This window comes from Rana temporaria, chromosome 2, assembly GCF_905171775.1.
Source record: "Rana temporaria chromosome 2, aRanTem1.1, whole genome shotgun sequence".
Taxonomy (NCBI): domain Eukaryota; kingdom Metazoa; phylum Chordata; class Amphibia; order Anura; family Ranidae; genus Rana; species Rana temporaria.
This window is the reverse complement of record NC_053490.1, coordinates 149,547,514-149,565,007: the sequence shown is the minus strand read 5'-3', so window position 1 is coordinate 149,565,007 and position 17,494 is coordinate 149,547,514. Positions and strand designations below refer to the sequence as shown.

General features: G+C 43.3%; 2 protein-coding genes across 6 annotated transcripts in view; one reads left to right on the top strand and one right to left on the bottom strand.

Annotated features, from left to right (window-relative positions):
• MTRF1 (mitochondrial translation release factor 1) overlaps window positions 1-11,008 on the bottom strand; it is a 31,971-nt gene extending 20,963 nt beyond the window's left edge. Inside the window, exons 1-5 of one of the 5 annotated variants that reach the window (XM_040341319.1) lie at window positions 10,925-11,008; window positions 6,029-6,457; window positions 5,815-5,906; window positions 3,565-3,646; window positions 348-455 (exon numbers count right to left, since the gene is read on the bottom strand). In XM_040341319.1, the coding sequence (XP_040197253.1) occupies window positions 348-455; window positions 3,565-3,646; window positions 5,815-5,906; window positions 6,029-6,440 (694 nt within the window). In that variant the 5' untranslated portion in view covers window positions 6,441-6,457; window positions 10,925-11,008. The other 4 variants (XM_040341320.1, XM_040341318.1, XM_040341317.1 and 1 more) reach the window with 4 other exon arrangements.
• A 13-nt stretch (window positions 11,009-11,021) lies between these two features.
• The window catches only part of NAA16 (N-alpha-acetyltransferase 16, NatA auxiliary subunit), a 64,520-nt gene continuing 58,047 nt past the window's right edge, over window positions 11,022-17,494 (top strand). Inside the window, exon 1 of the mRNA XM_040341315.1 lies at window positions 11,022-11,168. Within this exon, the coding sequence (XP_040197249.1) occupies window positions 11,115-11,168 (54 nt within the window). The 5' untranslated portion in view covers window positions 11,022-11,114. The remainder of the gene's footprint in view (window positions 11,169-17,494) is intronic.

Below are 17,494 nucleotides of genomic sequence, written 5' to 3'. Positions count from 1 at the left end.
CCCAGCACACAACGGGGGGAGGACGGGATGTGACGGAATGCCCGTCTTTTGCCCGTGAATGCCGGGCCGGAAGTGGGTGCAAATACCTGTCATCAGACAGGTATCTGCACCCCCCTCCCCCCTGAAAGGTGTCAAATGTGACACCGGAGGGGGGAGGGTTCCGATCAGCGGGACTCCACTTTAAGTACCTACAACAGCCATGCTTTAAAATACATTTCAATATGCTTTAGTTTAAACATGACTGGATTAGATGGGGTTTTAGTTAGCATCTTTCTGGAGCAAGCCTTGGCTTCTTTGACACAAAAGGAATGACATTTGTAAATGTAAATGGTGTAAAAAAATATTACCACTGCCTTCCGGTGTGTAATTTAAGATTTCAAATGTCCAAGACTTGTAGTGTGCGTAGTTTTGGTACATGTCAAAAATCTCTCTTGTAAACTGCTGGCAAATATCACCTGAAAAAGAAGGACGTTACTAAACCTCAAGCAGCTACACATTTATATATTACTGGTACAAGCTGCATTCACATACATACAGTAAATACACACATGCATACAGGCTATATCAGGGGTGGCCAACCAGTGGCCCAGGAGCCACATGTGGCCTGCGGAGCCCTCTGATGTGGCCCACGACCTCCTGCTCTAGAATGGTGGGTTGGCAAGCCCAGATCGCAGGTTGCTGACCCACTATACCACAGCATCAGTGTTGTGAATGAAGCTGGTGGTAGAGGAAGAAAGCGGCTGCGAAGCAGAGCCCCATGAGCCAATGCTTCCTCTACAGCGCCGGCTTTTGCCACAGGTGGAGTCTATGGCAAAGTTCAACTAACCCGCAGGATAGACACAGGTGCACTACGCTGCACCCGCGGTTTGGGTAAACCGCAGCGCATCAATGTGAAAGCAGTCTTGGGCCCTTTTCACACGATCAGCCTGTCCAAATGGGACCCTTAATTCACCTCTATAGAGCGACAGATGCCTGTTTACACCTGCCTACCTCCAATCAGAAAAACAGAAGGGAATTCGTCCCCTTTCATCTGGGCGGATCGGAGGGCCTATAGAGTAGCCGTGACCTGTCATCCGCCCGCTCCGCTCATTGTGGCCCTCGACTGGTTACCAACTTGCTTATGTGGCCCTTGCTCTTCAAAAGGTTGGGCACCCCTGGGCTATATTATTAAACATATCTTGCATAATTGGGATAACCCAACAATAATATGCAGCATACAGAAGCAGTACATCTCCACCTTTGGAGCAATGTGCAAGTTTACCAGATATTAGATTATGTGGAATGTGGCAGTTCAAGTACCGGTATATCTAAAGCTAAAACATTATTTTTCATTTTGGGTAGAGTAGGCGTCGGTTAAATCCTGACATTTTTTTTTGTCATTTGTGCACTATGAAGAAAGTTTTTCACTTCTTGTCCTGTAAACACAACAGGAAGTGAGAAGAAATCTTTCCAAAGTGAGAGAAATTCCCCTCGTAGCCAGCAAACGGTTGTCTACTTTTGGCGACAACTCAAAACGTAGCATTTTCCGGCACCTTCGGTCCTGGTGATATAATATAAAGCGAAATCTCCCCAACATAAACACAAATTGCAATAAAAACTCGATAGGGGTTCTAATCCTTCCCTACTTTGTCCAAACAAAAAATATGTTTTTCCTTTCGATATACTCGGGATATGATGCTCTGTGACTGCAGTAGGAAGCGTAATGGGCTGTACACACGATTCGGATATCGTATGAAAACTGTCGTCCGAGGAAGAATTGTTCAATAATCGGATCATTAGTACAGAGCTTTCGAGAGCCGATCACGACAATTCATCCGATATTATTAGATTGGACAAGCACGAAAAATTTCACGCACGATACCAGATCGTACGATTTTCGTTTAATCAGTACAGTTGCCATCCAAAAATACAATAAAAATACATTACAAAACATGACATCACTTCCAATTTTTTTTTTTGTCGTACGAGAATTTTTGTGACTTTAGTAACCAATTCAATTTGTACTTGCCACTATAAAGTGAAAAAAGTCGGACGATCTGTTGTCCGATATTCGGATTGTGTGTATGGGCCATTAGACTTTACTGCAGGCAGATCTGAGAAAGAAACCAAGATTTGACCCTGGAGTGCTGTCATAGGTGTGCGCAGCCTATTGCATTAGGGTGTGCACCCCAAAGCTGAAACATATTTGCATGTGTATATACACAGTATACTGATGGTTTCAGCAGAGCAGTGGACAGTGTCCGTAGGGCAGAGATTGGTGTCAGTAGGGCAGTGGACAGTGTCAGTAGTTTTTTATTTTTATTACACATTTATTTTATTTTAGGAGCCCAATTAGGGAGCTTTGGTGAAATATCAGGGGTCTATTTCTGCGCGTTACTGCACGCTTAACGTAGTATATTTCTGTGCATTACTGCATGTTTAACACAGTATATTCCAGTGTGTTACTGCACGTTTAATGCAGCATATTTCTGTGCATTAGTGCACGTTTAACGTTGTATATTTTGGTGTGTTATGTGCCGTTTAACGCTGTATTTTTGTGTGCGTTTGTCGCAGTATATTTCGGTGCAATCTGCCCCACACAGGGCGATTAGGGTGTGCCCAGGCACACGCATGAGTACTGTATAGATTCAAAAAAGACCCTGCAGAAATATTAGTTTTGCGTGGATTAACCTTTAATAAGGTTAAAATTACACTTATGCACTTACATTAGCACACACTGGGGGAGATTTACTAAAACCGGAGAATGCAAAATCTGGTGCAGCTGTGCATGGTAGCCAATCAGCTTCTAGCTTCAGCTTTGACAATAAAACCTGGAAGCCGATTGGCTTCTATGCAGAGCTGCACCACATTTTGCACTCTCCAGTGTTAGTAAATGAACCCCACTGTGATGTGCATTATTGTGAAAGGCACCCCAACACATACCATATGTAGTATAAACAAATGCACCTCCACTTCAGTGCACTACAACACACTGACTTAAATGCTTTGTGTCTTGTACACTGCGCTGCTTAGTATTAGTACAGTTGTATTATTATACGTGGTAAAGGTCCCATTCAAAGTGAGTGAGCTGCTTTTATACAATGTGACCCAAGGTGTGCTCAGGTATGAGTAGGGCCAACATCAAGCACCAGAGTCAGAAACATGAAAACTGGTTGTTGAAAATGAATAACCACAATATCCAAAACAATTTCCACATTGCAAACTGGCCTCATAAAATGACTCTTGCGGAACGTCCAAATCACACTGAAATGCAATTACAGACATGTTTCATGGTCACTGGAACTGCCTTCGCCTCATCTGCTTTATTGGTTAGTAACGCTGTCCATCATAACAATGGGCTACTAGAACAACAGATGAAATGAGGAGTGAAGCCAGGGACCACAAAGCTGGTTAGTCATGTTACAGGTTCACGTGGGTTTTCAAAATACATAACAGTCAATTAAAACTTGCATACCAGCATGTGGAAGTGCATAGTCTCATTCCACAACCTGTAGTTATGACCACAATAGTGTATGGATAGTGATCTTGATTTACTGTACAACATTAAATATATGATAAACTAACCTCCCGTAGTTCTGCCAGATACTACCTCTAGCATTGCATCGTTCTTGTCATATTTTTCCTGAGGCACCAGAAGCTTTAATAGCTGAAAAAACAAACAAAAAAAACACACCTATTTATTTCAACTTGAATTGATTGTCACATCACCAGTCACTGAATGCCATATTAACCACTTAAGGACCCAGCCTTTTTTTCAGACTCTGTGTTTACAAAAAATAGTTTTTGCTAGAAAATTACCAAGAACCCCCAAACATAAAAAAAATTCTAACACCCTAGAGAATAAAATGGTGGTCATTGCAATACTTTTTGTCACACCGTATTCACGCAGCGGTCTTACAAGCGCACTTTTTTTGGAAATAATTAATAATAAATTAATAATAAAGACAACAGTAAAGTTAGCGCAATTTCTCTTTCATTCATTGACGGACCCAGCACTTTAATCTTGACCTTAGGCTAAGGTCAAGATTAAAGTGCTGGGTCCGTCGATGAACTTCAGAGAAAAAGATTTTACAGTGAGTACAAAAATCCTACATTTTTTTTTATATTGTGAAAGATAATGTTACGCTGAGCAAATTGACCCCCAACATGTCACGCTTCAAAATTGTGACCGCTCATGAAATGGCATAAAACTTTTACCCTTAATAATCTCCATAGGCGACGTTTAAAAAAATTCTACAGGTTGCACGTTTTGATTTACAGAGAAGGTTTTCATATGCGGCACTTTGAATTTTTTTTTTATTATTTTATTTATTGTTACACAGTTTTTTTTACCCCAAAATTTGGGTCACTTTTATTCCTATTACAGGGGATGTAAACATCCCTTGTAATACAAAAAAACATGACAGGTCGTCTTAAATACGAGATCTGGCATCAAAAAGAAGTCAGATCTCATATTTGGACAAAAATGCAAGAAAAAAAATATATAATTTTTTTTGTCATTTGAAAAAATTGACAAAAATAAAAATGGCCCTTTAAGACGCAAGGGCGGAAGTGATGTTTTGACGTTGCCTCTGCCCTGCTATGGTATGGACATGGGTGGGGGCCTCACTCACTCGTATCCATAACACAGAGTACGGAGTGAGGAATAACCAGCCTGGGGACTCTATCGTCAGCATAGTATCCAGTCTCTTTCAATCCACCGATCTCGTAGCGGATACGATGATCGGTTGATGTACTACTCTGCCTTGGATCGTATATGACATCAGTCATTATAAGCCTCCCTTGACTTTCGGTGGCATATGTCTTCTTAAGTCAACACGCTCCGGTAAGCCTGCATTGCTTTCGGTGGTGGTTTTATCACGTATTGGAGAAGTCACTCATCTCATCCATTCACTTTTTCACTAGATTGACTTTGTTTTGGTTTATGTGAATATTTTCATCGAACTATTGTTGATTGTATCACTTTTTGCGCTTTGGCATCAACCAACAGGCGCAACAGTTCACACTGCACCACGTGCCCAGCGGCACCATATTCATTTCCTGCAATATGGGACTTGTAAGTTGTTGATGCACATTTTGTTTATAATTGTTATGTGTTTCACATTTTTTGGCAATTGATTTTCATTATTGACAGTCAGTTTGAGCGCTACACATTAATTTTCCATACCACAGAGGGAGATGGACCCGTTCGCCTCCGCTGCTACCGACGGCTCCGGTAAGCGGCGGAGGGCACTCTCCTGGCGATAAGGGTGATCTTGCGGTGAATCCGCTGCAGAGACCACCATCATCATTAACAGGACTGCTGCCTAAAGAGATGGATACCTCGGTGGTGGCAGCAGCTGCTGCCATTACCAAGATATCCCTCTTTAAAGTCAGGACATATATAGTGGTGCGGTGGTCCTTAAGTGGTTAACCACATTGCTGTAGGATTTCTGTCACTCATGACCAGAATATTTGAGCGTATCCCACAATCCTCCCCTGCAAGTCTCTCATCAGGGCTGGAGCTATGTAGCTCAGCTGTGTTTTAAGAATTGCTTAGAAGACGATTAATCTGTTATTGGACTACCAAACACAATATAAAATATGTACAGGCATGTCCCTTTGCGCAGCCGTGCCATTCCGCCAACGTATATGTACATGCGGCGGTCGGCAAGTGGTTAAGAAGAATCCAGTCTTGTGGTTGAAGCTGCTTTAGGCATCCATTCTCCCATGCATGTGCAATTAGTGTTCACAGAACAAAAATCCACTTCACTGGCTCTGCAAATTTAACTTTAGTGAATGGTTTAATCAATTTATTTATCGACTATAAATCACCTTTGTACGCAACTGACTGATGTTATGATTTAAAGCATCCTTTTCTTCCAATGCAAGGCTCCGAAACTGCTCCTCTTCTTTGGATGTGAGATCTAAAAAAATCCAGTAAGTATTGCAGTTAATGGACAACATTCATTTACAGTTCATAAACAGGACAGTAATGACATGGTTAAGGTTTAAGTCTGGGTTTACAGGAAGCTTGTCCATTACCTACCAGCACACATAGCCTCCAACTCCTTGCCTTCTATTTCTGACTCTTGTATTTGGCACAGCAAAGAACAAATAGAAGACAGTTCAGCATGCTGAACATTTAGAGCTTTGCGTTCCTCTTCTTTTAGTGTATGGTTTAACATTTCCCCTATTCGTCCATGCTCCTTGACTAAGGACTGCAAGTAATTCTGCAAGGTATCATTTGGCCAGAGAGCTCCAATGCCATGAGAACAGCTTCTTCTTGGCTGAAACCCATGAATGACCACACCATAAGAAGGACTTCTATTTTGTAAATGGGATCCAAGAAGTTGCTTTATAAAAAACGTTGTACATAGTCTGCGAGATGGCTGGTCAAAAGCACACGAATGAAAACGATGGCAACTCCTCCACAATGCAAAACCCGGCAGACGTTTCATTGTGACATCCCGTATTCCTGCTGACAGAAATTCATAGATGTTAAATATCAAAGATTTTAAGTAGCTTGGAAATAAAAACAGATCTGCAGTCTAAACCTAAAAACCTGTACTGAGAGAATAACATAGGCTGCAATTGCTGACAGCCTTCAAAATATTTGCCTGGTTGGTTCTAGTTCTAATACTTAGTCTTCATTTCCATTCATGTTTTTACAGCCACTTTTTTTAGCCTTTTTTAGCCTTTTTTACAGCTTAAAAACACCTGTCCATGTTTTTTTTTTTTTTTGGAGCTGGAGCTTAAAAACGCTGCGGTAGCATTTTCGCGCATTTGAGCGTTTAACGTCTGGCGTTTTTACAGCTCTAACGCTGGAGCTTCAGAACGCACTGGTCCTGTTTTTTTTTTTGCAGCTTAAAAACGTCATGGTGGGCATGAGGCCATAGACTAACATGGAGAGCCGTTTTTAAGCTGCAAAAAACGCTCAGAAAAGTGGCAGTAAAAACGTCCATGGAAATGAAGCCTAACTGAGTAAGAGACTCTAGACAGGCATAGGGCATAATTTGGGTAAAGGTAGGACTCCTGATTTGCATAGGTGTATTTAGTCAGTGACTCAATGTATTTAAAGTGTTACTAAACACCCAACAGTAAAATCAGTCTGTAAATGCATTAAAGCATGCTTATTACTCTCATTGTGAACTTTAAGGGGTTAATCCTCTGCATTTTGTAAAAAGGCTGTTTCATCCCATCTTCTCTGATCCTCCCCTTCTTTTACAGTCATCAATCCATCTGCAGTTATTACAGGGCCTTGGGGCACTCTGCACATGCTCAGTTTGATATGTATGGCTAGAGTGCTTTTTTTTTTTAGGAGTGCATGTGATCAGCACAGGGCGAATCAGCGCTGTCCAGACAGAGGGTCAGGAGCCATGCAGACTCAAATGACAGTCAGAGGTAAATGAAAAATGTCTCCTACAAGCTTTAACCAGACACTGATAGAGGTCACAAGACTGCTTTATACTGCTAATGAGAAAAGGTATTTAGCAGTTTAGATTTACTAAAATAATTGCATTTTCATGTTCTGTGTACTGTGGGAGACCAGATATAGTGAATGCAGGGTCCTGGGTTTAGTAACACTTTAAGCCATTGTATAATTAATGCCAGTAAAATAACATTCTGAATAAGCGAGAATTCTATTTTTAATAAAAATATAGCCAGATTCAAAGGCGAATTTTAAAACTTGGTTCGCACCGATGTGATTTTTTATGTGTTCCAGAACCCATGGAATCGAATGACAAATGAAAAAAAAGTCATGGGTTGGCCGCTAGCAAAAACATGTCTCAATCTCACGTTTGCCAACCCCCAATTCACGAAGCCTAAGGTCCCTTTCACACGGGCTTTCCGATCAGGTCCATCTGTCAGTTTTTCAGACGCTCCATTCACCCCTATGGGGCATCAGATGTCCATTGACATCCGCCGCTATCCGATCTGAGCCACCAAATCCAGACGGATGGTGACCCTATTTTCCATCCAACTGGCGGATCGGATGAAAATGGACAGACGATCTGTATTCATCCGATCTCCCCATAGAGGAGAGCGAGAGACTGACAGGTCCATCTCTACAAAGTAAGCGAAGATGGATCCGTCATCTGCCTGCTCAGTGGGGATCAGCGGACCTTTCCTCCGCTGAGCAAAACAGAGTCTGTGAAACAAATCCGCCCCATGTGAAACAGCCTTTACAGTGTTGGAATAGAGGGAAAGTGGGGTGACAGAGAGGCAAGTATAATAGCTGTTCTACTGCAAGGGGCTTCAGACAGGATTAGAGAGCGATAGGGTCCCTTTAACATGATCGGTCACTGTTATGAGAAAATTACAGCCACTGCTGACGTCATTCTAAAAAAACCTGAAAATGGTTATCAGATACTTACTGTTATTTTCCTTTCCTAGCCTATCCTCACATCAACACACGGTGGGGTTGAGTTACTAAACGCAAATCTGCACTGCAGGTGCAGTCGCTTTAGATCAGAGGGGAAAGCTCCTGAAACTAGAGGGGAGAGCTCCTGAAACTAGAGGGGAAAGCTCCTGAAACTAGAGGGGAAAGCTCCTGAAACTAGAGGGGAAAGCTCCTGAAACTAGAGGGGAAAGCTCCTGAAACTAGAGGGGAAAGCTCCTGAAACTAGAGGGGAAAGCTCCTGAAACTAGAGGGGAAAGCTCCTGAAACTAGAGGGGAAAGCTCCTGAAACTAGAGGGGAAAGCTCCTGAAACTAGAGGGGAAAGCTCCTGAAACTAGAGGGGAAAGCTCCTGAAACTAGAGGGGAAAGCTCCTGAAACTAGAGGGGAAAGCTCCTGAAACTAGAGGGGAAAGCTCCTGAAACTAGAGGGGAAAGCTCCTGAAACTAGAGGGGAAAGCTCCTGAAACTAGAGGGGAAAGCTCCTGAAACTAGAGGGGAAAGCTCCTGAAACTAGAGGGGAAAGCTCCTGAAACTAGAGGGGAAAGCTCTTGAAACTAGAGGGGAAAGCTCCTGAAACTAGAGGGGAAAGCTCCTGAAACTAGAGGGGAAAGCTCCTGAAACTAGAGGGGAAAGCTCCTGAAACTAGAGGGGAAAGCTCTTGAAACTAGAGGGGAAAGCTCTTGAAACTAGAGGGGAAAGCTCTTGAAACTAGAGGGGAAAGCTCTTGAAACTAGAGGGGAAAGCTCTTGAAACTAGAGGGGAATCTCTTGAAACTAGAGGGGAAAGCTCTTGAAACTAGAGGGGAAAGCTCTTGAAACTAGAGGGGAAAGCTCTTGAAACTAGAGGGGAAGCCCTGCTGATTTTATCATCCAATCATGCGCAAGCAAAAATTTGGATTTTTATTTTCCTAGCATGTCCCCGTCTGATCTACAGCGACTGCACTTGCGGTGCACAGTGGATTTGCCTTTAGTAAATCAACCCCAATGGGTCCTGTGCTGACGTGAAGCAGGGCCAGGAAATATAAAATTCTCTCTCCCACTGGCCTCAAATCCTCATCTACATAGTCGTTTCAGGCTAGTGACTCCATATCGTATAATTGGAAGCTCTAATGGGCAGGGCCACCAAATTCATCGCAATGAACTGTATTGCAACTGTCTTCATTTTATAAAGTACTGTGCAAAGCGATGGAGTGCTATAAAGCGCCCGTAATAATAACGTATGCAGGTTAGGGGGTTTGCATGAAAGCCAGGGCAACCAGCATTTTCAGATGGATAAGTCCTCAATGGGTGCCTCCATTCTTCTCCCCTTTAAAAATGTTTAAAGCAAACTCTTGTACATAAAAGGAGGAAGCATCCATTCCCTGACTTCATGTACATTCACTCTATAATCAGCACATGAAGGTATGCAAAATCACACAAATTCATGAAATGCACAAACCTGTGTCACACTTGCGGTGATTTTTATTGGTAAGCGAGGTACGCTTAAAGCGGAGGTTCACCCTAAAACAATTATATACCATTACATCCAGCATACAGTATGCTCGTATTTTTTTTTTCCGCTGTACATACCGTCTTATAGTTCTTTTTCACCCGGCTCCTGGGTTCTCACTCCCGCGGGGAATAGGCGTTCCTATGAAGAGGCGTAGATAAATGACGTGCGGATAAGGCGCGTCACGCGTTCCAAAAATAGCCGGACTGGGACTCGGCTCTATACAGCGCCTGCGTACAGACTAGGAGCCGTGTAGAGCTGACTGCACAGGCGCCGTATAGAGCCGAGTCCCAGTTCGGATATTTTCGGAACGCGTGACGCGCCTTATCCGCACGTCAATCATCTACGCCTCTGCAGAGGAACGCCTACTCCCGGCGGTAGTGAGAACCCGGAAGCCGGGTGAAAAAGAACTATAAGACGGTATGTACAGCATACTGTACATGTCGGAAGTATGCTGGATGTAATGGTATATAATTGTTTTAGGGTGAACCTCCGCTTTAAGTGTACAAAGCACAAAAATAAAGTGGGATGTCGGACAGCTTCCTACTGAAATGAATGGGCTCCTCTATCCGCATAGTGTGACAAAACACACACACATGTGCAACAGATGGCGTCATATTGTAAATGGGGCCTTATAGATCACAGAAGAGTCCTGTGACTTCTCACTTCCCCAGAACTTGTATGCAAAAAGAGCTGCTTCCATCAGAGCTGTAGCACATGGGTGCTGTGCTCTGTGTCCAATAGACCAGGTATGGGGCCGGTGTGCAGCCATCGTCCTCTAAATCATAATTCAATGGAAGAAGAACACAGAGTCTCGTGTATGTCATCCCCTATCTGTCCCCCCAGCAGAGCACTCACCTTACAGCCAGCAAACTCTGAGGTCAGGACATACAGACTACAACTCCCATGATGCACAGGGACACACTCCAGGTCTACGGAAAGCGATGAGTACCAAACTTCCCCGTACAAGTCACATGCCTGCATTTCCGTGAACAAGGCCTCACTGCACTAAAACGATCAGGACGGAATAATTCTGACGCATGACAAGACCTCACCATTTCACAGACACCGTTCTACAGCCACCCGGGGGATCAGAAAGCGAAAATGACGTCATCAGTGTGCTTCTCACAGAAGACGCGAGGAGCTGTGTGCGCAGGCGCAGTCCCCATCTTGTAGTGCGGCCTCCGAGAAAGGTGGCTTCTTCCTCTGGACCCCCGCGAGGGGCGGGCAGAACACGGAGACATCATGCCGGGTGTCACCCTCCCCCCAAAGGAGAACAACCTCTTCAAGAGGATCTTGGTGAGAGCCTGGTCACCTGGGCCACAGAGCACACACTCTAATAATGACTCAGTGCGACCTGTCATCCTCGTGCTGACACTGGTCCCCCGTCATCAGGGTGCAACAATACACTCACTACACACCTACACCCAGCAAGCTGCTTCTACTGCTCATCAAGGCCTTCTGTGTAGCTTCTAAACCCCATCTACATGGTGTACCTCACCTGTACAGAGACCAGATCTCTGTGTACCATCTTCTTATACTTGTATACATGTACAGGGTGTACCTCACCTGTCCAGAGACCAGATCTCTGTGTACCATCTTCTTATACTTGTATACATCTACAGGGTGTACCTCACCTGTCCAGAGACCAGATCTCTGTGTACAATCTTCTTATACTTGTATACATCTACAGTGTGCACACTACCTGTCCGGAGACCAGTTCTCTGTGTACCATCTTCTTATACTTGTATATATCTACAGGGTGTACCTCACCTGTCCGGAGACCAGATCTCTGTGTACCATCTTCTTATACTTGTATACATATGCAGTGTGCACCTCACCGGTCCAGAGACCAGATCTCTGTGTACCATCTTCTTATACTTGTATACATCTACAGGGTGTACCTCACCTGTCCAGAGACCAGATCTCTGTGTACAATCTTCTTATACTTGTATACATCTACAGTGTGCACACTACCTGTCCGGAGACCAGATCTCTGTGTACCATCTTCTTATACTTGTATATATCTACAGGGTGTACCTCACCTGTCCGGAGACCAGATCTCTGTGTACCATCTTCTTATACTTGTATACATATGCAGTGTGCACCTCACCGGTCCAGAGACCAAATCTCTGTGTACCATCTTCTTATACTTGTATACATCTACAGGGTGTACACTACCTGTCCGGAGACCAGATCTCTGTGTACAATCTTCTTATACTTGTATATATCTACAGGGTGTACCTCACCTGTACAGAGACCAGATCTCTGTGTACCAACTACTTGTATACATCTACAGTGTGCACCTCACCTGTCCGGAGACCAGATCTCTGTGTACCATCTTCTTATACTTGTATACATGTACAGGGTGTACCTCACCTGTCCAGAGACCAGATCTCTGTGTACCATCTTCTTATACTTGTATACATCTACAGGGTGTACCTCACCTGTCCAGAGACCAGATCTCTGTGTACAATCTTCTTATACTTGTATACATCTACAGTGTGCACACTACCTGTCCGGAGACCAGATCTCTGTGTACCATCTTCTTATACTTGTATATATCTACAGGGTGTACCTCACCTGTCCGGAGACCAGATCTCTGTGTACCATCTTCTTATACTTGTATACATATGCAGTGTGCACCTCACCGGTCCAGAGACCAGATCTCTGTGTACCATCTTCTTATACTTGTATACATCTACAGTGTGCACCTCACCTGTCCAGAGACCAAATCTCTGTGTACCATCTTCTTATACTTGTATACATCTACAGGGTGTACACTACCTGTCCGGAGACCAGATCTCTGTGTACAATCTTCTTATACTTGTATATATCTACAGGGTGTACCTCACCTGTACAGAGACCAGATCTCTGTGTACCAACTACTTGTATACATCTACAGTGTGCACCTCACCTGTCCGGAGACCAGATCTCTGTGTACCATCTTCTTATACTTGTATCTATCTACAGGGTGTACCTCACCTGTCCAGAGACCAGATCTCTGTGTACCAACTACTTATACTTGTATACATCTACAGTGTGCACCTCACCTGTCCAGAGACCAGATCTCTGTGTACCATCTTCTTATACTTGTATATATCTACAGTATACACACTACCTGTCCGGAAACCAGATCTCTGTGTACCATCTTCTTATACTTGTATACATCTACAGGGTGCACCTCACCTGTCCAGAGACCAGATCTCTGTGTACCATCTTCTTATACTTGTATACATCTACAGTGTGCACCTCACCTGTCCAGAGACCAGATCTCTGTGTACCATCTTCTTATACTTGTATACATCTGCAGGGTGTACCTCACCTGTCCAGAGACCAGATCTCTGTGTACAATCTTCTTATACTTGTATACATCTACAGTGTGCACACTACCTGTCCGGAGACCAGATCTCTGTGTACCATCTTCTTATACTTGTATATATCTACAGGGTGTACCTCACCTGTCCGGAGACCAGATCTCTGTGTACCATCTTCTTATACTTGTATATATCTACAGGGTGTACCTCACCTGTACAGAGACCAGATCTCTGTGTACCATCTTCTTATACTTGTATACATATGCAGTGTGCACCTCACCGGTCCAGAGACCAGATCTCTGTGTACCATCTTCTTATACTTGTATACATCTACAGGGTGCACCTCACCTGTCCAGAGACCAAATCTCTGTGTACCATCTTCTTATACTTGTATACATCTACAGGGTGTACACTACCTGTCCGGAGACCAGATCTCTGTGTACCATCTTCTTATACTTGTATATATCTACAGGGTGTACCTCACCTGTACAGAGACCAGATCTCTGTGTACCATCTTCTTATACTTGTATACATCTACAGGGTGTACACTACCTGTCCGGAGACCAGATCTCTGTGTACAATCTTCTTATACTTGTATATATCTACAGGGTGTACCTCACCTGTACAGAGACCAGATCTCTGTGTACCATCTTCTTATACTTGTATAGATCTACAGTGTGCACACTACCTGTCCGGAGACCAGATCTCTGTGTACCATCTTCTTATACTTGTATCTATCTACAGGGTGTACCTCACCTGTCCGGAGACCAGATCTCTGTGTACCATCTTCTTATACTTGTATATATCTACAGGGTGTACCTCACCTGTCCGGAGACCAGATCTCTGTGTACCATCTTCTTATACTTGTATATATCTACAGTATACACACTACCTGTCCGGAAACCAGATCTCTGTGTACCATCTTCTTATACTTGTATACATCTACAGTGTGCACCTCACCTGTCCAGAGACCAGATCTCTGTGTACCATCTTCTTATACTTGTATCTATCTACAGGGTGTACCTCACCTGTCCGGAGACCAGATCTCTGTGTACCATCTTCTTATACTTGTATATATCTACAGGGTGTACCTCACCTGTCCGGAGACCAGATCTCTGTGTACCATCTTCTTATACTTGTATATATCTACAGTATACACACTACCTGTCCGGAAACCAGATCTCTGTGTACCATCTTCTTATACTTGTATACATCTACAGTGTGCACCTCACTTGTCCAGAGACCAGATCTCTATGTACCATCTTCTTATACTTGTATACATCTACAGTGTGCACCTCACTTGTCCAGAGACCAGATCTCTATGTACCATCTTCTTATACTTGTATACATCTACAGTGTGCACCTCACTTGTCCAGAGACCAGATCTCTATGTACCATCTTCTTATACTTGTATACACACTACCTGTCCGGAAACCAGATCTCTGTGCACCATCTCCTTATACTTGTATACATCTACAGGGTGCACCTCACCTGTCCAGAGACCAGATCTCTGTGTACCATCTTCTTATACTTGTATACATCTACAGGGTGCACCTCACCTGTCCAGAAACCAGCTCCATTCCCATGAGCCGGCGCAATTTTGAAGCACGCCATGTTGGATGTCAATTTACTCGGTGTAACATTATCTTTCACGATGTAAAAAACAATTGGGCTAACTTTACTGACTTCTTATTTTTTTATTTTAAAAAAGTGTGTCCCCCCCCCCCCCCCCCCAAAAATCGCATTTGTAAGACCGCTGCACAAATACGGTGTGGCAACGTATTGCAACAATTGCCATTTTAGTCTTTGTGGCAGTGATGGCGAACCTTGGCACCCCAAATGTTTTGGAACTAAGTTTCCCATGATGCTCATGCACTCTGCAGTGTGGTTGAATATCATGGGAAATGTATTTCCAAAACATCTGGGGGTAGAGCTGCACGATTCTGGCTAAAATGAGAATCGCAATTTTTTTGCTTTGAAAATAGATCATGATTCTCTCACGATTTGTGCGGCGTAACGTCATCTTTCACATTAAAACACAAAATAAATTGGGCAAACTTTACTGTTTCTTTTTTTTTTTTTTTTTTTTTTATTCGTTGAAGTGTATTTTTTCCCCATAAATTGCATTTGAAAGACCACTGGGCAAATACAGTGCGACATAAAATATTGCAGCTATTGCCATTTTATTCCCTAGTAATTTTCTAGCAGACAATATTGATTTTAACTTAAGAAAAAAGTGTCAGAAAAAGATTTGGACTTAAACTTCCTGCATTTACACAAAGGAAGTTAGTAACAATGTTTCATGTTGTTAAAAACTTGGCAGACTGCCCAGATTTTTTCTTTACACACACAGAAGTTTATCCCTTTGATCTAAACTTGTCAGACTGCCCAGATGTTTTCTTTTGACAGCTGAGTGAGCAGATAAAGGCCCTCAACTTGTTCTATGAAAGAATCAGCAAACAGGGGGGTTGAATCGAGATTTTTTTAACGATTTAATTGTGCAGCTCTACTCTGGGGTGCCAAGGTTTGCCACCAACTGCTCTAGGAGGTCTGGAAAAAAATATTTAATGTTTTGGAGTTCTAAGTAATTTTCTAGCAAAACAAATGATTTTAACCACTTGCTTACTGGGCACATATACCCCCTTCCTGACCAGAGGACTTTTTGCGATTCGGCACTGCGTCGCTTTAACTGACAATTGCGTGGTCGTGCGACGTGGCTCCCAAACAAAATTGACGTCCTTCTTTTCCCACAAATAGAGCTTTCTTTTGGTGGTATTTGATCACCTCTGCGGTTTTTATTTTTTGCGCTATAAACAAAAATAGAGCGACAATTTTGAAAAAAATATAATATTTTTTACTTGTTGCTGTAATAAATAGCTAAATTTTTTTTTTTTCAGTCTAGGCCGATACGTATTCTACATTTTTGGTAAAAAAAAAAAAATCTCAATAAGCGACTGGTTTGCACAAAAGGTATAGCGCCTACAAAATAGGGGACAGAATTATTGTATATATATATATTTTTACTAGTAATGGCGGCGATCTGCGATTTTTATCGGTACTGCGACATTATGGCGGACACTTTTGACACATTTTTGGCACCATTCACAATTATACTGCGATCAGTGCTATAAATATGCACTAATTACTGTATAAATGTGACTGGCATTGAAGGGGTTAACACTAGGGGGTGAGGAAGGGGTTAAATGTGTACCCTATATAGTGTTACTAACTGTGGGGGAAGGGGACTGACTGGGGGAGGTGACCGATCTGTGTCCCTATGTACAAGAGACACAGATCGGTCTCCTTTCTCCCTGACAGGACATGGATCTGTGTGTTCAAACACACAGATCCATGTCCCTCTCTCGGTAACCACCGATCGCGGGAGCCTGGCGGACATCGCGGCCGCCAGGCACGTGCATCGGCATCCCAGTGATGCGGCGGGCGCGCACGCCCCCCAGTGGCCAGGGGGAGCGGAGGCCGTAAAAACACGGCCTCCCGGAGATTTAGAGCCACCCTGCGGCCGTATAAAGTCGGCCGTCGTGAAGTGGTTAAATTGTGAACAACAAGTGTAAAAAAAATAGGCTTGGTCCTGAAGTGGTTAATAGGGAGATCTGGATCTGGTCAGGGGAGACCTGAAATAAATGCCCAATCATGTGAAAGCATTGTGTTTACAGTGATCTGCTACAAGCACTTCTATGAAGCGCTGTGTAGAAGGTTCAGATACCCATGATCTTCTCAGCTCCTGGGCTTTGTGCCAGATGCCAGCAGTTCCACCTACAACGCTGATTGGGAGCCCCAGAGTCCAGATGGCGTTTTGAAACGGTGATGGGACAAAAAGCCCTTGTTGCTATTCCTGTGCCAGTTTAAAATGGCACTTAATTGGTTACAGTGATTGGTTCACCTACAGTAACTGTTTAACAAATATCAAACTCGCACAGCTTTATAAATATTCCCCCCCGCTTCACAGAAATGTGGCTTTTATATTAAAATGCTGTAAGCTACACATACAAAAGCTAAAATGTAAAGTGACATAAATAAGTAGTAGCTCACTCTTGCAGTTAAAGAAACCTGGCAGGACCAATATATGAGAGCTGCCATTATTGACTTTTTTATTTTTTTCGTGCAAGAAGTGAGTAACTGGTCTATAACAAACATGGGCATAACAAATTCGACTCTTCACTGGCTGCTCGCATGTAGCAGGTTGGTGACTGATGAGCAGTAAAGCAAGGACAAGTATGACAGTTGCTGGTGCTTGTGCCTTCAGAAGAAATGTCACTTCACATATCTCTGTCCTTGTAAGTCCCCTTT